This window comes from Geotrypetes seraphini, chromosome 11 (genome assembly GCF_902459505.1).
Source record: "Geotrypetes seraphini chromosome 11, aGeoSer1.1, whole genome shotgun sequence".
NCBI lineage: Eukaryota > Metazoa > Chordata > Amphibia > Gymnophiona > Dermophiidae > Geotrypetes > Geotrypetes seraphini.
Genome location: NC_047094.1, coordinates 86,169,199 through 86,192,639, shown reverse-complemented (window position 1 = coordinate 86,192,639; position 23,441 = coordinate 86,169,199). Strand labels below are relative to the sequence as shown.

Below are 23,441 nucleotides of genomic sequence, written 5' to 3'. Positions count from 1 at the left end.
TAACAAAAACAGCCCAACTTAAGTACATAAGTACATAAGTAGTCGCCTCCGCCGGGGCAGACCAGAGGTCCATCCAGCCCAGCGGTCCGCTCACGCGGTGGCCCATCAGGCATATTGCCTGGTCAGCGGTCCCTGACTAATTTTATTGCCTACCTCTACACTTATCTCTAAACCTTCCACTGCTCTTATCTGTACCCCTCAATCCCTTTGTCTTCCAGGAACCTATCCAGGTCATCCTTGAAACCCTGTACTGTGCTATTTCTTATCACGGCCTCCGGAAGGGTGTTCCATGTGTCCACCACCCTCTGTGTGAAAAAGTACTTCCTTGCGTTTGTTTTAAACCTGTCCCCCTTCAATTTCATCGAGTGACCCCTTGTTCTTGTGGTTTCTTTCAAATTGAAAAATCTGTCTTTGTCAACCTTTTCGATGCCCCTCAGGATCTTGAAGGTCTCTATCATATCTCCTCTGAGTTTCCGCTTTTCCTGGGAGAACAGCCCCAGCTTCTTCAGTCTGTCAGTGTATGTAAGGTTTTCCATACCCTTAATCAGTTTTGTTGCTCTTCTCTGGACTCCCTCAAGCATTGCCATGTCCTTTTTGAGGTACGGTGACCAGTACTGTACACAGTATTCCAGATGCGGGCGCACCATAGCCCGGTACAGTGGCAGGATGACTTCCTTCGTTCTGGTCGAGATACCCTTCTTAATGATACCTAACATTTGGTTTGCTTTCCTCGAGGCTGTGGCGCACTGTGCCGACGCCTTCAATGTCGTGTCTACCATCACTCCCAAGTCTCTTTCCAGATTACTGACCCCTAGCATTGATCCCCCCATTTTGTAAGTGAACATCGGGTTCCTTCTCCCTATATGCATGACCTTGCATTTCCCTACATTGAAGCTCATTTGCCACTTTTTCGCCCATTCTTCCAATGTCGTAAGATCCCTTTGGAGATTCTCGCAGTCAACCGTGGTTTCAACCTTGCTGAATAGTTTGGTGTCATCTGCGAATTTGATGACCTCGCATTTTGTTCCCGCCTCCAGGTCGTCAATGAATATGTTAAACAGGAGCGGTCCCAGCACCGATCCTTGAGGAACCCCGCTCGTGACCCCTTGCCAGTCCGAGTAATGGCCCTTTACACCAACCCTCTGCTTCCTGTCTGCCAGCCAGTTTTTGATCCATCGGTGGACCTCCCCGCACACCCCATGATTCCATAGCTTCCTGAGCAACCGCTCATGTGGTACCTTATCGAAGGCTTTCTGGAAGTCTAGGTAAATTATGTCTATGGGTTCACCTTTGTCCACCTGGTTATTTACCCCCTCAAAGAAGTACAACAAGTTTGTGAGGCACGACCTACCCTTGCAGAACCCATGCTGGCTCGACCTTAGCTGTCCATTTTTTTCGATATGGTCACAGATGCTGTCCTTAATCAGTGCCTCCATCATCTTTCCCGGGACCGATGTGAGGCTTACCGGCCTATAGTTTCCCGGGTCGCCCCTCGAACCCTTCTTGAAGATGGGCGTGACATTAGCTATTTTCCAGTCCTCCGGGATCTCTCCAGTTTTTAGGGATAGGTTGCATATTTGCTGAAGTGTCTCTGCTATTTCATTCCTTAATTCCTTGAGCACCCTTGGGTGAATGCCGTCCGGACCTGGTGACTTGTCGCTCTTTAGCTTGTCTATCTGCCTGAGGACATCCTCCTGGCTCACCTCTAATTGGACCAGCTTGCTATCTTGATCTCCATTTTCTATTTCCTCTGGTTCCGGAATGTTGGATGTGTCCTCCCTCGTGAAGACCGACGTAAAGAAGTCATTTAACTTGTCAGCTATTTCTTTTTCCTCCCTCACTACTCCCTTTCTATCCCCATCATCCAAGGGCCCCACTTCCTCCCTCGCTGGTTGCTTTCCCTTTACGTACCTGAAGAATGATTTGAAATTTTTTGCCTCTCCCGCTAGTCTCTCTTCATATTCCCTCTTTGCTCTCCTAACCACTCGGTGGCACTCCTTCTGGCTTTCCTTGTGTTCCTTTTGGTTGGCCTGCGTTTGGTCCTGTTTCCATTTTTTGAACGATGCTTTCTTGTTACTGATCGCCTTTTTTACAGCTGCCGTTATCCATGCTGGGTTCTTTATTCGATTTTTCTTGCACTCTTTTCTGAACCTGGGGACGTACAGGTTCTGTGCTTCGTGCACCGTACGCTTGAGCAGGGTCCAGGCGCTTTCTACGGACTCTACCTTCCTTGTGCTGCCGTTGAGTTTCTTCCCCACCATTTTCCTCATTGCATCATAATTCCCTTTTCTGAAGTTGAGCGCTGTTGTTGTGGTTCTTTTCACCCTGGATGATCCCAGTTCTAGTCTGCACTGGATCATGTTGTGATCGCTGTTCCCCAGTGGGTCTAATACCGCTACTTCCTTTGCAGGTCCCCCCAGTCCACTGAAGATTAGATCAAGAGTAGCTTCTCCTCGTGTAGGTTCCGTGACCAGCTGTTCCAGGAAGCAGTCCCTTGTGGCTTCCAGGAATTTGGTCTCTCTCTCGCAACTTGAGTGCCCGATACTCCAGTCTATCCCAGGGTAGTTGAAGTCCCCCATCACCACCATTTCTTAGGAAGCATAATTTTCTACTGTGCAGAAGAAAGAGGTCACCGTATACGAGGGATCTTCAAAAAGTTGCCACGCTTTTCTTTTTTTAAGCACTATTTATTAAATATCTCAAATGCAAATGACATCATTTTTCCACATAATCACCCTGTTTTGCGATACATTTTTCCCAGCGTCCTACTAACTTTTTTGGGGTTGAGCGCATAGCCAATGTGCCGCCACTTTCATGTCATCGTCAGAGGAAAATCTTCTGCAACTTAAATATTTTTTAGTGATCCAAAAAGGTGGAAATCAGATGGTGCTAAATCTGGACTGTATGCTGGATGTTCCATGACTTCCCGGGTTTCAGCTCTCTTTGAAGCATGTCACAATAGATTGCACTTGTAACAGTTGTTCCTATTTCCTGGTAGGATTCAAGAATATGCCCTTGAAAATCCCAGAAGATGGTCAACATCAACTTTCTTGCTGACGGTTGCATCTTGAATTTCTTTGCCACAGGAGATGATGTATGCTTCCATAGCATATTCTGCTGCTTGCTTTCTAGAATCCACGTTTCATCACCGGTGACTCTTTGCTGCAGAGTTTTCACCTTCTTCATGAAAACGGGCCAAATATTGGGAACATTTTTACAGCTATCAATTGGCAAACTTTTAGTAAGTTTTATACTACGCATGTCAATTCGTACTGTAGGCTTGATAGCTGCCCCCCGAACGTTATGAGAGTTGCCCCTGTCACTTTTAAGGCTAACCTGTTGATTTGGGTTAATTTCTTACTATCCATAGGGAAGTTTCCAGAGGAACTGGGTCAAATTTTGATTACACCAATTAGAAAAAATCCAAAAGAATCATCCAGTATGGCATCTAAATTAAGACCCATTGCCAGTATTACTCTGTTAAATTACTGGAGGGTGTGGTAAACACAGAACTAATTACATACTTGGATAAGTTTAATATCTTACAAGATAATCAATCTGGCTTCCGGTCAGGCTTTAGTACCGAAACAATCATGGCCTCTTTGTTAGATTATCTTCACTCACTATTTAGTCAAGGTACAAGTGCTTTGATTTTGCAGTTAGATCTGAGCAGCGCTTTTGATCTGGTAGACCATACCATCCTTTTAGATTCTTTGGAATCTATTGGTATTGCGGGAAACATTTTGAACTGGTTTCTTGGATTCCTGGGTAAAAGATTGTACCAGGTGTTCAAGGACAACAGTTTATCCTATCGTTGGGAAAATTTCTGTGGGGTTCCGCAGGGTTCGCCTCTGTCCCCTACTTTGTTTAACATTTATCTTGTTTCTTTGGGAAATCTCTTGCAAAGTTTAAATCTTAAGTTTTACATTTATGCGGATGACGTTATCATAGTCATCCCATTAATCTGCTTGTCATCTGAGCTTAAAAATTCTTTAGCGTACATTCTGAGTCAGATTGAACTCTGGATGATTGCCTTTAAATTGGAATTAAATGCGGAAAAAACTAAATTTTTTCATGCAACTCCTAATGATAAGATCAAAGAAACGACGATACATGTGAACGGACTGCACTATAATATAGAACAGTCTCTAGAAATATTGGGAGTGACTTTAGATAGATATCTTACACTGGAACAACATACTGATTTATTACTTAAGAAATGTTTCTCGTGCTTTAGAAGCTTCGCACCATTAAGAAATATTTCGAGGAAGTTTCTTTTCGCTTGTTAGTGCAGTCTTCTGTCTTAAGCATTCTCGACTACTGTAATGTTATTTATTTAGGTGCCTATAAGAAAATTCTCAAAAAATTGCAGTTCAAAATACTGCAGTTCGACTCATTTTTGGTTTAAAAAAAATGGGAGCATATTACTCCTTTTTATCAGAAACTTCATTGGTTGCTGATTGAGTCTAGAGTTTTGTTTAAATTTTCATGTTTTTGTTATAAATCAATCTTCGGGATGTCTCCAGACTTTCTTAGTTCCTCATTTTTCTTTGAGCCACTCAACTAAGACTACACGCAGAGTCCATCTGTTTACATATCCTTCTACTAAGTCCTGTCGTTATAAGAAGTTCCTTGAGAGAACTCTCTCTTTTCAGGCCGCTGAACTGAATGCTTGGTTTGGAAAAATTATGCTAGCGGTTTCTTCTTATTTTGATTTTAGAAAATTGTTAAAGACACAACTGTTTGATAAGTTTGTATCTTAATGCTTCATGTTTTAATCTCTTAGGGCTCCTTTTACAAAGGTGCACTAGGGCCTTAATGGGCGCAATAGCATGCGTTAAATTCCCGAGCACGCTAGCCACTACCACCTCTTTTTTAGGAGGCGATAGTTTTTCAGCTACCGCACCCTATAGCGTGTGGTAATTTTGTGCGTGCGCTAAAAACCCTAGCGCACCTTCGTAAAAGGAGCCCTTAAGAGATTTTCATATTTATAATCTGATGTATTTCCATTTGTATTGTAGTTATCGCTGTATGTTTCAGCTCCATTTGTTGTGAACCGCCTAGTCTGATGGTATATAAGAATAAAGTATTATTATTATTATTAAGTGCTTACGCTTATGCTCCTCTTTAGGCACCCATCTGGCACACATTTTATGAAAGTTAAGGCTGTCATGAATCAGGGAATATACAGATCCAACACTCACATTCAGCTTTTCAGTCATCTGATCAACTGTAATTCTTCTGTTTTCACGAATCAGTTCCAGGGCTCTTTCTTCATTCTGCGTGGTAGTGACCAAGATCTCTAACATCTAATTAAAGACCAGTTGAATCCTTTCCTTTTTTTGTAAAATTCATGGAGGGCTTGGTCCAAATACAATTAACAAAATATCTGGAGCAACATTCTCTATTGCATGATTCTCAATCAGGTTTTAGATCTCATTTTAGCACGGAAACAGTACTGGTTACATTGCTGGACTATCTAAATAGCTTGCTGAGTAAGTGTCGTAATTCACTTGTTCTCAAATTTGATTTGAGCAGCGCTTTCGATCTGGTTGACCATACTAAATTGCTGGAATGTCTGGATGCCTTTGGAATCCATGGTAAAGTATTTTCTTGGCTTAAGGGATTCCTTGAATCTCGTTTATATCAGGTTAGATTCAATAATGTCTTGTCCACTATTTGGAAGAATCCCTGTGGAGTTCCCCAGGGCTCACCACTTTCGCCTATATTGTTTAATGTGTCTTCTTCTTCCCTGGGTTCCAAATTGAGCAATCTAGGAATAAAACTATTCAGCTATGCTGATGATATTACGATCATCATTCCTTAAAATATGACACTGACCCATATCACGCACACTATTGAACTTGTTCTGAATTTGATGGATTCATGGATGACAGAATTTAAACTGAAATTGAATCATGATAAGACTAAATTATTTTTTGCCTCTTCTCATAAGAATCCTCACGAACCATCTATTATGGTAAATACAATTCAATATACGATTTGTTCATCTATTAAAATATTGGGAGTCGTATTTCATCAAAATTTAACTATGAAAAAACAGATTGAGTTCAAAAGGGATATTATACATTATGGAAGTTACGCACTATTAGACCTTACTTCTAAATCTCTGCATTTAGACTTTTGGTCCAATCATTGTTGCTGAGCTTGCTAAACTATTGTAGTATCATTTATTTAACAAGTACCAAGAAAAACATAACCAGATTGAAACTGATTCAGAACACTGCGGTGAGATTGATTTATGGTCTGAAGAAGTTCGATCACGTTACTCCTTTTTATCATGAGTTGCATTGGCTTCCTATGGAGGCATGTATAATTTTCAAACTGGGTTGCTTATGTTATACAGTTGCCTATGGTTTAGCCCAAACATGGTCAAAATACGGCCTGCGGGCCAAATCGGCCTGTTTAGTTGTTTAATCTGGCCCGCAGCTGCAGGAAGGGACTGGCCAGTGTTGGCGCTCGTCTGCCAGTGGATGAGGCCCGCAGAGAGATGTGGGAAAGAGAGTGAGGCCCCACGGGAGCGAGAGAGCATGAGCAAGCAAAGTTGGCTTTCCATGGCTCTGCCTGTTGGACCCTCTGCTGTCATGGGCTGCATGCTGAGCGCCGAGTACAAGGCAGCCGAGGTAAGGAGCAAGATGGTCGACTGGAGCCTGCGTGAGGATGGCGAAAAGGCGGCCTGCAACATCAAGATCCTGCTGCTGGGTAAGAGATGTCTGCCTCAACACTCTCGAAGCCTTCTCCCTCCCTCCCTTTCTTTCGTGAGTGCGACGCCGCTCTCCTCGCGCCTCTGCCGCTAACGGTGAGACAGGAAATGGGGCTCTTGGTGCAGCCGAGCCTTCTTCCACACGCCCTTTCGCTCATTGCCTGTAGCACTAGAAAGTTTGCCAGAGCCCCCGACTCGCCCCTTCCTTCTGCCGGCCCTGGCTAGCAAATGGGCCCTTGGCTGCTTCCTCTTTTACGCTTTCCTGCTCCATCTTGTTTGATCCTTATTGAGTTTAAGAAGATGAGTGGCCCAGTTCTCTAAATTTGTGAAATATTGCTGAATTACTGCAAAAGCATCTTTCATAGGACCAAAATTTTTAACTTTAACTGTAGGTGGGTTTTTAAAAATTTGGACAAATGTTGAGGTAGACTGTAGAAACTACCAGTAACTGACTGCCTATTTATTGGAGAGTAAGTAGCATGGAATCTTGCTAGTTTTGGGAATCCTACCAACAAATAGATCAGACATGGACAAACTATGGCCCATGGGCAAGGGTTCTGCTGAACGAGGGATGGGAGGGAGGGAAGGATGGAAGCTGGGTAAGGGAACCACGGGGTGGAAGGGGACGTACACAGATGGATCAAACACTGGTTGGCAGGCAGGAGACAGAGGGTTGGAGTGAAGGGTCACTACTCGGGCTGGAGGAAAGTCACGAGCGGAGTTCCGCAGGGGTCTGTACTTGGACCGCTGCTGTTCAATATATTTATAAATGACCTGGAAACGGGGACGAAATGTGAAGTTATAAAATTTGCGGACGACACTAAACTCTATAGAAGGGTTAGAACTATGGAAGAGTGTGAGGACCTACAAAGGGACCTAAACAAACTGGAGGAGTGGGCGAATAAATGGCAGATGAAATTCAATGTAGGGAAATGCAAGGTCATGCATATAGGGAGAAAGAACCCGATGTTCAGCTACCAAATGGGGGGATTAGTATTAGAGGGAAGTAGCCTTGAAAGAGATTTGGGTGTACTGGTGGATACAACAATGAAGTCAACGGCGCAATGCGCAGCAGCCGCGAAGAAGGCAAACAGAATGTTGGGTATTATTAAAAATGGTATTACGACCAGAACAAAAGAAGTCATCCTGCCGTTGTATCGGGCAATGGTGCGCCCGCACCTGGAGTACCGTGTTCAGTATTGGTCACCGTACCTTAAGAAGGATATGGCAATACTTGAGAGGGTCCAGAGGAGAGCGACACGAATGATTAAGGGCATGGAAAACCTTTCATACACTGAAAGATTGGAGAGGCTGGAGCTCTTCTCCCTGGAAAAGCGGAGACTCAGAGGAGACATGATAGAAACCTACAAGATCATGAAGGGCATAGAGAAAGTAGAGAGAGATAGATTCTTCAAATTTTCAAAACATAAAAGAACAAGAGGGCATTCGGAAAAATTGGAAGGGATAGATTCAAAACAAATGCTAGGAAGTTTTTCTTTACTCAGCGGGTGGTGGATACCTGGAATGCGCTTCCAGAGGACGTAATAGGGCAGAGTACGGTACTGGGGTTTAAGAAAGGATTGGACAATTTCCTGTTGGAAAAGGGGATAGAGGGGTATAGATAGAGGATTACTGCACAGGTCCTGGACCTGTTGGGCCGCCGTGTGAGCGGACTGCTGGGCACGATGGACCTCAGGTCTGACCCGGCAGAGGCATTGCTTATGTTCTTATGGTTCTGCTGCACGAGGAATGGGAGAGAGGGAGGAGGGGTTCTTTCTTTCTTTCTGCCTTAGCCTTTTCTTTTACCATCATCATTCTATGGCACATCGGACCCCTCCCCCTCCGGTTACCCCCCCTCCCTCCCCCCGGTGCCTCCCCTTCCCCGGTCACCCGGCCCCTCTGGCAAATTTAAGAACCCATTGTGGCCCACGAATCAGAAACTGTGCCCACCCCTGGTCTAGCCCCACTCTATTTAGCTGATAGATTTTCAGTAGCATCCCAAAAGAATAGAAAATCACATGCACTCTTCGCATTTCCTTCTGTCAAGGGTTGTAAAAGCAAGAAATTGCATGATCATATGCTTTCATTTCAAGCAGCTTTCCATGATAAGGTTTTTCAACCATTGTTCTTCTCTTCTCATTCTTATGAACATTTTAGAAAACAACTGAAGATTTATCTTTTTTCAAAATATTTGGTCAATTAAATCTCTAATGCTTTCTTCCTTTGTTATTATGTATAACTTTTGCAAACCGCATTGAACTTAAGGTTATGCAGTATAGATATACAATGTTATGTTGTTATGTTATGTTGCTGGATGTCCAGAGTGCTCTGTATCAGTAACATTCATATGGCCATTTTCAAACATTTCTACCTACTCATAGATGACTCTATGAGAGAGAACTTTGCCCCCAAATTGAGCACACATGTGGCGATTAATTTCTACTCCCAGTACACCTTCTGCCCACAAAAATGTACGACAGATCATTGTTCCTCTTTGGTGCAAATTGTAAGTTTAGAGCCATCTTCATTACAGTGTAACAGCTCTCCTACTACCTGCAAGATGAGCTGGCTTGCCTAACTGACTAGTTAGCACTTCTCCCGCCCCAACCATTTCCTGAACAAAATATGAAAGTGCAGAAATGTTTTGAAGAACCCTCTTAGAATGTTTCAGGAAGATTTGTCCAAACAAAAGGTAAGAAGAATACTTGTCTCAATGTGAGTCAAACAAGGCAAGCGAGATGTGTATCAACCAACAATTACATTTATTATCATGTAGTCCAAATAGAGCACAGAAATGAAGTTCCAATAGTATTACTGGACTTGGAATCAGGTCTTACTGAAGAAGAAGTCCCAACTAGGATCCAAGTTTTGGCAATATGGGATGCGTTCTTCAGGGGACAATCAAATAACTCAGGAAAATAAACACTCAAAGTACATAGCGTGTCATCATATTCACAGAATAAGCATGCCAACGGGTCATTGGGAGGGAGGGGGGAAACTGTAGAGCTCAATTTAGCCACTTTTCAAATTATCTGAAACAGACTTCTTCACTGACTAGTGGGAATGAAAAATGGTTAAAATCAATCAATCCATCATACTTTCCAGACTGGACTATTGTAACTCCATCTACTTAAGTCTAACCAAGAAAAGCCTTCAAAGACTTCAGCAGATTCAGAATACCGTGCCTAAGCTAATCTTCACAAAAAGTAAAATTGACCATGTCTCCCCAAGTCTCCCCATGTCTCCCCGCTCCTGTCCAAACTTCACTGGCTTCCAGTAATCTCTAGAGTTCACTTTAAATGTGCCTGCCTACCTTTTAAGATCCTACATGGCATCTTTCCTCCCCTTATTCCACTATCTTGGAATTTCTCGAATCCTGATACCACCAGATCCACCCAAAAATTCAAACTATCGTTCCCCTCATTAAAAGGTGTATCCCATGCAGGAAAACTAGGGATATCCCTCTCCTTCAGAATCACAGAGCTCTGGAATAACCTTACTATCCCACTTCGGAATCTGGGCTCCCTCCAACTATTCCGAAAACATCTGAAAGCCTGGCTATTCTCAAAAATGTAATACTTCCTCCCTCTATGGTATACTAAGTCCCTCTAAACATTCTTTATACTAAGTTCCTGTAACCCTTCATTGGAGTTCCTTCTTTATACCAGTTCCTGTAAACCGTGCCGAGCTCTACGATTATTGAGAAGATGCGGTATACAAACTTAAGGTTTAGTTTAGTTTAGTTTAGTTAGAGCAGAAAGTTTGCTGATCCCTAACCTGGAGTCACAGAAGAAAATCCTGGAGAAGGACCGAGATTGTCTAGCAAAGTTACACGAGAAAATGGAGTAGATTCTGCGCCGTTCACGGAGGAGGGTGTTTATGAGCAACTTGAAAAACTGAAGGTGGACAAAGCGATGGGACCAGACGGGATCCATCCCAGGATACTAAGGGAGCTCAGAGAGGTTCTGGCGAGTCCTATTAAAGACTTGTTCAACAAATCTCTGGAGACGGGAGTGATTCCTGGGGATTGGAGGAGAGCGGATGTGGTCCCTATTCATAAAAGTGGTCACAGGGATGAAGCAGGAAACTACAGGCCGGTGAGCCTCACTTCAGTTGTTGGAAAAATAATGGAAGTGTTGCTGAAAGAAAGGATAGTGTATTTCCTTGAATCTAATGGGTTACAGGATCCGAGACAACATGGCTTTACAAAAGGTAAATCTTGCCAAACGAACCTGATTGAATTTTTTGATTGGGTGACCAGAGAGCTGGATCGAGGACATATGCTAGATGTAATTTACTTGGATTTCAGCAAAGTCTTTGATACAGTTTCTCATAGGAGGCTGTTGAACAAACTTGAAGGGCTGAAGTTAGGACCCAAAGTGGTGAACTGGGTCAGAAACTGGCTGTCGGACAGACGCCAGAGGGTGGTGGTTAACGGAAGTCGCTCGAAGGAAGGAAAGATGAGTAGTGGAGTCCCTCAGGGATCAGTGCTGGGGCCAATCCTGTTCAATATGTTTCTGAGTGACATTGCTGAAGGGATAGAAGGAAAAGTGTGCCTTTTTGCAGATGATACCAAGATTTGTAACAGAGTAGACACCGAAGAGGGAGTGGAAAATATGAAAAAGGATCTGCAAAAGTTAGAGGAATGGTCTAATGCCTGGCAACTAAAATTCAATGCAAAGAATTGCAGAGTAATGCATTTGGGGATTAATAATAGGAAGGAACCATATATGCTGGGAGGAGAGAAGCTGATATGCACAGACGGGGAGAGAGACCTTGGGGTGATAGTGTCCGAAGATCTAAAGGCGAAAAAACAGTGTGGCAAGGCAGTGGCTGCTGCCAGAAGGATGCTGGGCTGTATAAAGAGAGGCATAGTCAGTAGAAGGAAGAAGGTGTTGATGCCCCTGTACAGGTCATTGGTGAGGCCCCACTTGGAGTATTGTGTTCAATTTTGGAGACCGTGTCTTGCGAAGGACGTAAGAAGACTTGAGGCGGTCCAGAGGAGGGCGACAAAAATGATAGGAGGCTTGCGCCAGAAGACGTATGAGGAGAGACTGGAAGCCCTGAATATGTATACCCTAGAGGAAAGGAGAGACAGGGGAGATATGATTCAGACGTTCAAATACTTGAAGGGTATTAACGTAGAACAAAATCTTTTTCAGAGAAAGGAAAATGGTAAAACCAGAGGACATAATTTGAGGTTGAGGGGTGGTAGATTCAAAGGCAATGTTAGGAAATTCTACTTTATGGAGAGGGTGGTGGATGTCTGGAATGCGCTCCCGAGAGAGGTGGTGGAGAGTAAAACCGTGACTGAGTTCAAAGAAGCGTGGGATGAACACAAAGGATCTAGAATCAGAAAATAAGATGAAATATTGAACTAAGGCCAGTACTGGGCAGACTTGCACGGTCTGTGTCTGTATTTGGCCGTTTGGTGGAAGATGGGCCGGGGAGGGCTTCAATGGCTGGGAGGGTGTAGATGGGCTAGAGTAAGTCTTAACAGAGATTTTGGCAGTTGGAACCCAAGCACAGTACAGGGTAAAGCTTTGGATTCTTGCCCAGAAATAGCTAAGAAGAAAAAATTAAAAAATTAAAATTGAATCAGGTTGGGCAGACTGGATGGACCATTCGGGTCTTTATCTGCCGTCATCTACTATGTTACTATGTTACTATGAGAGTCAGATACAGGAGCTCCCTGGGACTTCACCATCTGATGGTTGTTTCTTCTAAATTCAGAACTATTCAGATTTATGACTTTTAAAGCAGATCTGTTCTACAAGCATAAGGAGGGCTGCTAAAACCCACTCAACATGAAGGGAGAGATTTGGCCAACCTCAAGAATCTTAGATAGATGTCATCCGCACAAGTAACAGTTCATCTTCCCACAGCATCTTCATGCCTTGGCTATCTCCACAAGAGACTTTGAGGATAATTTTATAAAACATTTTCTATATGTAAAGTATGTTTTCCATATAGAAAATGGTTATTATAAAATAGCTCAAGGATCTACCTGTGTAAGATATAGGTACACAGAAATATAGCACCTACTTTTGCACAATATCTCCCGTCTTTCTGTAACATGATCACCTAAATGTAGGCAGAACTTGCACACTCAGATTATAACAAGAAATTTTCAAAGCTGTCCAGAGCTGTGCCAAGTAAATCAGGTGTACATTTGTCATAGAGCATCTGTGCATTATTCCGTCCAACTCTGGGCATAAAATAAATGTTCCTTTGAAAATTTCTTTAGGTGTTTTGTTATTAGAGAATCCTCCACAAGGACAAAGCTTAGAACAGTGGAAACCTGAAGTATCTTTTCCTAAATCTTGAAGGAAGCATTTGGAACAATGTTACCTGTCTAACAGTGGCAAATAGTCGCAGGAAATTGTCCTTGAAATAGCAGGATACCTTCTAGATGCTCATCCCCACCCACCCTGCTCTGTTTCACCTCACCCAACACTTGTGAATAGATACTTTGGCGTTACTGTACTAGAGACATGCTGCTCTCCTCACACATCAGAACAAGACACTTATCTTAACACATATATGAAATAAAGGTCAACAGGCAGTCTGAGCCAGGTCAAACCTATTGCCCCACCTCACATTCCTTCACATTAAGAATAAACCTAATGTTTTAATCCACCCAGTACCTCCTCTTGATTCACTAGAGTTCTAAATACGAATTACAAATGAGTTTCATTAGTCACATTAAAGGGTCTTTCTTGCATCTTTTCACTGATTTGGATTTCTCTTTCTTCTGTAACTCTCTCCATAGTGCCCCTCTAAAGGTGTGTACCCTCTCCTTGCACCCCTGTGATGATATGCCCCCTCCCCATCTAACCTGAATGCAAGTCCTGACTTGCTCTTCAGATTCCGCAGGAGGTCCAGCTGGTTCAGTGGTGGAATTAGCCTGAGATAGTAAGAAGAGAGAAGTGTTATAGTCTTATAGTCACCCCTGCAGACAGCTCCTCCTCAGCAACTCTGCCAATATGCTACGTATTTCTGCAACATTCTATGTGCACTGCAGGGGAAGTAGCTTTTACTATAAACACTACTCATTGCTTTGCTGCACTGTAATTGGACTTCTAGAACTAAATGCATCTATAATATGTAATAATTACTAATCTCACAATCATCAATCTGGTACATCATTAATTTTTAACCACCATGCAGCCACATTGTAACTGGATGGACATTATTTAGCAGTTACATTTTAGCAATCACATCCTTTGAATTAAAGAGACACTGTCCACTAGTGCTGCCCAATTCACGATTCAAATTGATTTACCGATTCGAATCAGGTGAATCAATTCGAATCGATTCAATTTAAAAAAAAAAAAATCGGCCTCCCGATTCAATGACGAACCCTTCCTCCACACCTTCCTAAAGCAGGAGCGGTGGCGCTGCCTCTTGCTGGCCATCCGCTGCCGCTCTTGCTTGAGGGGGGAGGGTCAGTCAGAAAGGCCTGCATGTTACCCCACCTTCCCTGCTCTTACCTTAAGCAGCTAATACGGCAGCCTGCAGGATTGCTGGTGGGGTCCTGCCCCTGCTCTGACGTCAGGGGCAGGATCGCGGCAGAGAGAACGTGCAGCTGAGGATGACGGGCAGCTGCAGGGATCGCTATAGCACCAGCAATCCTGCAGGCAGCTGTATTAGCTGCTTAAAGTAAGAGCGGGGAAGCTGGGGGAACATGCAGGCTTGCGGGGGGAGCAGACCTTTGCAGCGGGGAGGAGGAGGAAGAGTGCCTTCATGGCAGGGGAGGGCAGGCCTGTGCGGAGGGAGTAGGCCTTCACAGCTGGGAGGCAGGCCTGTGCAGAGGGGGGAGGAGGAGGAAGAAGTAAGAGAGGGGAGGGGAGATGCTAGACCTGGGATGAAGTGAAGGGAAGAGAGAGACCAAACCAAAAAGAGGGGGAGGAAAGTAGAGGAGAGGTGCTGAACTAATGGAGAGAGGGAGAGAGAAATACAAGACCACATGGGGAAGGGTACAAGAGGGACAGATACTACTCCAAAGTAGGTGGGAAGGGTGCAGGATGGCAGGAGAGATAGTAGGATAAAGCCTGTACCTGGGGAAGGGGATACAGGAGGTAAGGAAGAGAGAAAGAAGAAGCTGGATATGGGGAGAGATAAGATGCTGGGCATGGAGGGAGCATAGGAATAGGGACACAAGGGGGACAGTACTGGAGAGGAGAATAGGGACAGGGACACAGGAGAGAGATGCTGGATGAAAAGGTAGTTGAGAAAAGGAGAGATGGTGGATCTTCCATTGATGAAGCTGCAGGGGGATGAAGATGAGCAAAAGGAAAGATGCCAGGCCTCCAGGGGAGGAAAGGGAAACAGAAGGGGAGGACAGAGATGGAAGATGGATGGTTAGCACGGAGAAAGAAAAAAGAAGGAGAGCCTGATCAGAAGACCAACATGGGACCAACATGATTTGAAAAATAACCAGACAACAAAAGGTAGGAAAAATAATTTTATTTTCTGTTTTGTGATTACAATATGTCAGATTTCAAATGTGTATCCTGCCAGAGCTGGTGTTAGACCGTGAACGTGAGCTAGGATTTAACAGAGAGGAAAAGTTTTTTTTGTTTGTTTATTTTGTTTACACCACAGTGCCAGTGTGGGTAGGAGAGGGCAAAGGGGGTGAAGAGGCTATAAAATAAACCTTGGGTGATTTGGAAAAAACCACCCAATTGGGCAGGAAAATCGATTCAATTGGCTGAATTGAATTGAAAATTTTTTTCCTGAATCGGGCAGCACTACTGTCCACCATTATATAAGTTGTTGCCTCCAAGGAGTGGCTGTAAAATGAACACAGTGATTGGTGGGAATCACTGTAAAGGCTCATAAGTTTTTCCTAACCATGACTAAGGTCAATTGCTTTTTATATTACAGCAAAACCCTTGATGACTTTTAGATATTGCTTTACATAAAAAGTTTAAATCTATACTTATAGCAAAGTTTCACTGTCTGCTGAGAAGGAAACTGGAGCCCTAGTGACAGACTGCTCCATGAGTTAGTGTGTCAGGGGTGCCAAAAAGTCCCCTGGTTCAGATGGGCATCCAGAAAATGTTCATTTTGTGTCATTTCCTTTGTCATTTCTGAGAATGTTTGTTTTATTCATTTTCGTTTGCCCATTTTTTTTTTTTTGTCACATGAGCAAAAGTCATTGCACGTGCGCTCTTTGGAAAGAGGGTGTACTGTGTGCAAAAAGCAAGCACTATCTATGCGCGTGCCGTGGTTTGCACGTGTGCAATGGGTGCTCTCTTTGCAAATAGTGTGCACTCTCTTGAAAGAATGTGTGCTATTATCAGCAAACAATAAAACAATCATTTTTTTTTGTTTATTCTGCTCATTTTCATTTGGTAGTGACATAGAATATGTTGTTGACATTTCATATATTGTAGAAAATGAATACCCATCCCTATCTTCTGGTGACTGCCCTAGCTAGCAGTGCTGCTCCTTGTCTTTATTAGAGATCACGTTTGTCTTTCCATATCTAAGGCACCAAGAGAACAAGCTGATTGGCTAACGGTGATCACATGATCAGGTCTAGTCTGTCCTAACTTTCTCCCCATGTTCCAGTAACAATAGGAATAGGATTCATGTATCAAGCAGTGAACAAGAATCAGTCACAACATGAAGCACAGCTTGAGATATGTGATAATCACTTACACAAGTCCAATCATGTCATATTCCATTGCTTATGCAAGACACAACCCACAAATTATTGTTCCAGTACAAAGTGCAACACAATAGCCACAACCACAACACCACCACAGAATACACTAAGGAAAGCAGAGGTGCAAGCACATCCTGAGGGCTTGAAAGGGAAGTGGGGAGAATACTGGGATCAGAAATACCCCCCTACCTATCACAAATCAGAGTCAGGACTCATCTCTGTATTCCAAGATGAGTGGGTGGATGGATTGTACACTTCCTGCATGCTGTAAGACCTTCTCCAGAAGAGAAGAATTATTCTAAACTATCACTGTTTATGAGTATTGGAGACCACATGGGCCCTTCAATGGCATGGAGGAATCCCATTATTGGTATATTAATGTGGACCCATGAAAGCGATCAAAGTCTGCATAGAATCCAGGTTTTCCATGACCAATATGTAGTTCTATACTACATAATCTGTCTGTCTGAATACAAATGGGGATCTAAGAATTCTGTAGAAATGTGTGGATGCTTATTTATTAAAGTTGGTAGCCTGCCTATGATCTAATCCACCTTGTAAAATTGTGGTCTTTACATTAATCATGTGAATTTCCCATAGATCCAACTCAGATGTGTTGTTGACTATATGTAGTATGCCTAATATCTATCAAAAGAGGAGTGCTGACCTTGTTTGACATCATCAGTCTACAGGATAGTAATTGATGACATCAGAACCCGAAAGTCACACTGTAGCTACACTGGCTGCCCAAAGTCACCTTTTAATTAAATTGATAATTAATTATAAAAAGAATGATATTGAGTCTTACCCTACCCCCTCCCCCCCCCCCCTTTATGAAGCCGCATTAGGCTTTTTTTTTTTTTTTTTTTTAAGTCCAGAAAATTTTTATTAAAGGTTTTAGTAACAGAACATGCAGATTAATATGGCATCGTATTAAGGATATACAATACAGAATATTAAAAACTGTGAAAACACCACAATGCCTCAATTAGGTTTTTTATCACCAGTCACGGTGGTAAAAGCTCAGACGCTCATATTATTCCTATGAGTGTCAGAGCTAATACTGCCACAGCCAGCGATAAAAAAAGCCTAATGCAGCGGTTTCATAAAAGGGGGCCTAGCTCTTGAATTATTCCTTTAGAATTATAATTCTCTGTTTACATGAGAAGGGGTGGAAGCTTCTCTAGCTACAATATACAAACAGACTAAAAAGCCAGTTACTGTTCCAGCCAGTTAACAAATGTCCAGTTCTGTATGAGACAATGAGAACAACAACTACCGAATTAAAACAGTTCAGGACCAGAGACAGGAATGGAGCTGCCATGCAGCAATGTGAAGAAGAGAGGATGATGGGTAATGAGCAGCAACCTCAGACAAGAGCAGGATGAGAGCAAATCCATGGGCCAGCTCTTGCCAATGAAGTGGCAACACAGCATGTTGCTTTGAGACAGATCTGGTAAGGAGATGGTACCAATTATTCTTACAATGTATCTTTCCCAGAATTTATGGTTAAAGATCCACATGAAGAATGGAAAAGAGTCACCTGGCTTGGTTTGCTCCTTTATGAGGCAGAGGATTATTTGACAGGTAGTTTAAGGAAGGGGGACCAATGTGTTTTGAATGTATTTGCATCTGAAGTTGCTGCGTTCATGCTCACACTCACATTATCTGAGAAAGAGGGGACGATATGGAGAATTACTCTGGCACAAGTAGGACAAGCCCCTCACCCCCATCACATGCACTTCATACCTGGATGCACCATAGGGCTGCGAGCTGGGCAGGTGATTTCACACAAAAAAGAGGGGACAGGAGAAAATAAAACCAGAAAGAACAAAAGAAAAAGGGAGAAATTAAAGTAAAATTAGCCAGTCTGCTGCTGGTATTCACCTGGTATATGCAGAGCTGGTGCAGATACCTCACACCGCAAATACCAAGTACCACAGATACTAAGCATTGCACCCACCGAACACTGCAGACACTAAGCACTGCAGAAACTAAGCACTGCAGATATCAAGTACTGAAGACATTAAGTACAGTAGGTATTAAGTACTGCAGATACCAAGATGAAGAAAGATGGTATATTTTCATATACTTGCCCAAGGGTTTCCCACTTTTGTGAATATTATTTTTTCTATTTTATTTTTATACGGGCACTACAGGCACTATTTTTTTAAATATTGTTATGTGTTTTCTAAATACAATTCATTTTGAACAAGTTGAACATCTACTCTCATATGCCAATGATATATTTACTTTTCACGACATCCTTTACAGATTTTGGTCTTATCGGTTTGAAAATTTCTAACTCTATAGCAAATCCAATAATTGGACTGTCTCTCATATATTAAAGTTTAATACTGCTGAAAAATTATTACCCATGACTATTTTATTAGGCTCTGGTGAAGTTCTGTCAGTTAATACATTGGCCCAAATCTTGTGAATAAGTTTGAATCTATCTCAGAAGTACCACCAGTGTTAATATGCTGTTTGCACTAGGTTTGTGTACACATTTTTGTGCACAGAATCACTGTTCCCTCTAAGCTATGTGGCAGTCCTCCAGCTACAGTCCTGCCAGGGAGGTGAGGTGTCTCAATATTGTGCTTTCAATCACTAAAGCCATGCAGGTTCCCTGGAGTCCTGCAGAGCTTTGCCTGTCACTCACTGAAAAAGTAATAGTGAAACAGCACTCCCCCCACTGACAGGACTGTAGATGGAGGACTCCTGCTCAGCTTAGTGGGAACAATGCACAGAATGCTCAAATGGTTTCCTTGCAAGCGCTGAAACCATTAGTGAAGCCAGGCTGCATTTAAATACAAGGTACATTTTAATTAAAAGCTAACTAAAACCTGTGGTTTGGGATTCAGCCGAAACTGGATCCATGGTTGAAACTCGTCTCAATTTCAGCCGGAACTGAAGCTGAAGCCAAAAATGTCAGTAGGGTGGGATGCCGCCATCATGGTAATGGTGGGGTCCAGAAGCAGGGGCGAATGGGCGTCGTTCCTGTTTTCTTCCAGTTAGGGGGGCTGAAGTTGTTTTGGGTGAGGGTCTCACTGGACTATCAGGCTTTTTTTTTTTGTACTGTAGGGTTCACTATACCACCAGGATTTTTTTTTTTTTTAACAATGGTGGGGGGGGGGGGGTTAGGAAGTGGGCTGGAGTCCACTAACCCACCAAGTTCTTTTTTAACAGTGAAAAGGGATTGGTAAAGTGACCACCAGGCTACTACAATGCTATCTATTCTGGGCTTTCTGTTAAGAACTTGAAGTAGCTTTAACTGCTGCAGACCATGGTCACCAGACTGATTTTTAAACAAACGAGGATTACGGTACTAACTTGTTTCCTTGCATTGGCTACTTTTATTTCTAATCTAATCTTCCATTTGTGAGTCGCACAAACAAGTTATTCTTAAGATCTTACATGGTCTTGTCCTATTCTCCTTGTCAATTTCATTATATTTTCTTCTAAGAGGTGTACATTTAGAACCATTGGTATTATTATTATTATTATTATTATTAAACTTTCCTTCTTTTAAATATATTTCCATGAAAACAATTTCTTGAAACCTACTTTTTATCTCAAACTGCTCAGGTCTGCAATGGCCTTCCTCTCCAGATAACATTTTAATCAACTTATCTCTCCTTTAGAAAACATTTAAATCTAGACATTGGGATACTGGATCATCTGTTGTTCTATTGTCCTTTGCTACTCAACTTTTGGAAGTCAATATGGGATAAGATTAACAACATATTGGAATCATCAATTCCACTGATGTATGAGGCAGTCATATGTGGAACATTATTACATGTTAAGCCCCCTATGGATCAATATAAATGCCGTCTTTTCCTAATCATGACAGCGATAACCATGCAGATGGTAACCCATAATTGGAAGAATTACGATCACCTAAATTTTCCTTTCTGTTGGGCAAATCTGTGCTCCAGCTATAGGAATGAAAAAATGAATGCTGATAGTTTGGGGCACAGTAATTTATTTAAAATGGTTTGGGGCCCATTGACATCTTATATTACTTCACTATAGTAGGTCTTTGATTATGAGTCAATTTTTGTTTATTTTCTTACACATTCAGGGAAGGGGGGGCTATTTCTGTCCTAATTTTGACTTTTGAGTATTTACACCTGGGGTAATAGGGCAAGGTTATTGGGGAAATCTATGTTTCTGTGTTTTATTCATTAGGCATGGGGGGGGGATGGTTGCTTATGTTTATATGTAAGTTAAATGTGCTTTTATTGACTTATTATATGTTGTGTCTTGCACTATTGACATTTGGAAAAAAAAAAAAAAAGAAAACATTTGAATACTTTTATTTAAAAAAAATCTTCATTAACTTATTTTTTTAATTATTATTATTATTCTACTTTTTATTGTTTCTTTTTCATATACTGTTGCTTTTCCTTTTTTTTCTTTTGGAAGCCACTTTCAACCTAATCAGGGATTGAGTGGCTTATAAGTAATCAAATTAGATTAGACTAAACATTGCAGATACTAATTACTAATTTCTAAAGATACTAAGATCCAGCTATAAAACTTCTAACTGGTTCAAAAAATGGGATCATGTAACTCAAGTTTCAAGTTTAATAAGATTTGTTATCTACACAATATCATATATTTCAATGTGTATAACAATTTTCCAATGCATAAAATAAAAAAAGGGTGGACAAAGTATGACATTACATACGAATCATATATGTTCTAATACAAACTGATACAAAAAGGAACACTGGCATCTCATTATTAATCGAACACTTTTAAAACCCTCATTCTAGACCACAAATTCTTTTGCTCAGGAAAACCATTATATATCTTCCAATACCTCATTCCTTATGCTCTTCCCAGAGTCCTTTGATCCTTATAGTCTAATTCCCTAGTCATCCTCTCATTTCAACAAATATGCTTTGATTCCATCAGATCTAAGAGCTTTAGTATTATTTGTTCCTGCTTTATGGAATGCACTTCCCATACAGATCCACTTAAAACAATTATTCCAAACTTTCCGGATGCATCATAAAATTTTTTTATTCCACCTAAAGCCGCTAACTTTCTCCTTCTTTTCCACCAGTTTAGGTGTTTGGTCACTGACCAAGTCAAAGCCTGTCCTACCTCTGTCATCCTGTTTATAAATAGAGTTCTCCCCCCATTTACCTTCCTTCTTTCCCTTTTTAATTAATATTTTAATATTATGTTAACCATCTTGAATAAATCCCTTCTCTAGGGTGGTATATCAAATCTTAGTATACCTGGAACTTAAGCACTGCAGATACCAAGCACTACAGTCAGTTGTTGTATTATGGTGATACTAATTATTACTGATTACAAGAAATGAAAGATGTCATTGTAAATTATATGTTTTGTATCTGGCATCTACGTAAATGTATGCTGGAAAGCCAAATCTGAATAGGATAAGGTGTATATGCCAGATTTTCTCTATGAGGACAATATGTAGCTAATAATGCTGCATCACTTTTATTTCAGAAACAGTTATCAGCAGTTTAAATTCAGATTTTAATAAGTATTTCATAGCACAGCCAATTAAAATATCAAAAAAGGGGGGAAAGTAAATAAAACAACAAAAGAAGCCTGTTATGAAACAAATTATAATACAGGAAAAAGTGGGTACCCTTCTTCCTTAGGCCAATAATGTCTAGGACTTAAGATGGGGCAGGGGAAGTTGGGAGTGCCGCTTGCTTTGGAGACTCCTCACCTCTGTGTCCAGCCTCATCCAATAGGAAAGAGGAAGAGCAGACACCAGGGTCTGCTGAGCGAGCAGCATGAGGGCCACAGCTTCCTGTTCTAGAGGAAAATAGCTTCTATTGTATAATGCACTTCTATTAAGATTTAAGAGGAATATATTATTATTATGAGATTCTTGATATACTGCCTTTCTGTGGTACAATCAAAGCAATACTTTCTCTGTCCCTAGTGGGCTCACAGTCTTAGGGCCTCTTCTATCAAATTGCACTAGCAGTTTTTAGCGCAGAGAGCTGCGCTAAGTGGCCCTCTATGAGCGTTGAGAGCAGCACAGGCCATTCAGCACGGCTCACCGTGCTACAAACTGCTAGCGCAGTTTGATAGAAGAGGCCCTTAGTCTTATATCTGGGGCAATGGAGGGCTGAGTGACTTTCTCAGGGAATGAAGTATTCCAAGTAACATAGGCAGGCTGAACTAACTTGTGCTGCTCGACTCATACACATAACATTACAATAAGCCAATCAAATGCAGTGTTGGAGAAATCATAGGCTGCAGCTTTATTAAATCAACAAACCACACAATTATTTGGAGGGCACCTGAGCCATGAACTAAGCAGTCTTTATTACCCTTTCGCCAACAGCTAGGCAGTTATCTCATGTGAAGCCAAGCAATGACCTGACATGTCGTCTACCAGTTGGGTTGCAAAATGCATCAGATTTTCCCGGCTGCAGCACTTAACAACCCCATGCCCGCTGTGCAGTCCAGCTAGGTTCAACCACAAAAGTTATATGCTTATGATGTTCCAAGGGATCTGTGCAGGGACAGCTGCTTTTTAACTTATTTATCAATGATCTAGAGATGAGATAATTAAATTTGCTGATAACACAAAATTGCTTGAAGTTGTTAAATCACAAGAGGATTGTGAAAATTGCAAGAAGACCTTGTGAGACTGGAAGACTGGCTATCAAAATGGTACATGATGTTTAATGTGAGCAAGTGCACAGTGATGCATATGGGAACGAGGAACCTAAACTATAGCTATGTGATGCTGGGTTAAGAACATAAGAACATAAGCCGTGCCTCTGCTGGGTCAGACCAGAGGTCCATCATGCCCAGCAGTCCGCTCAAGTGGCAGCCCATCAGTATTATAGAACATTTTTTTTTTGTTGCATAGAAGTTTTTGGACCCCTGTTCGTTTGCAGAAATTAGATAGTTCTAAGTCAAATAAATGCTGGCACTGTCATCTCAATATAGGGACACTGGATCATCTTCTATTGTCCTTTGATACTCAGTTTTTGGAAAACTATATGGGGACATATTACTCTGATTCTGGAG

General features: G+C 41.9%; 1 protein-coding gene across 4 annotated transcripts in view; it reads right to left on the bottom strand.

The window, feature by feature from the left end:
• Nucleotides 1-23,441, bottom strand: part of KCNQ2 (potassium voltage-gated channel subfamily Q member 2) — a 233,310-nt gene that overhangs the window by 85,202 nt on the left and 124,667 nt on the right. For 3 of the 4 annotated variants that reach the window (XM_033914169.1, XM_033914168.1, XM_033914171.1), the window contains exons 9-10: nt 18,150-18,173; nt 13,563-13,631 (exon numbers count right to left, since the gene is read on the bottom strand). In XM_033914169.1, the coding sequence (XP_033770060.1) occupies nt 13,563-13,631; nt 18,150-18,173 (93 nt within the window). The remainder of the gene's footprint in view (nt 1-13,562; nt 13,632-18,149; nt 18,174-23,441) is intronic. The other variant, XM_033914170.1, reaches the window with a different exon arrangement.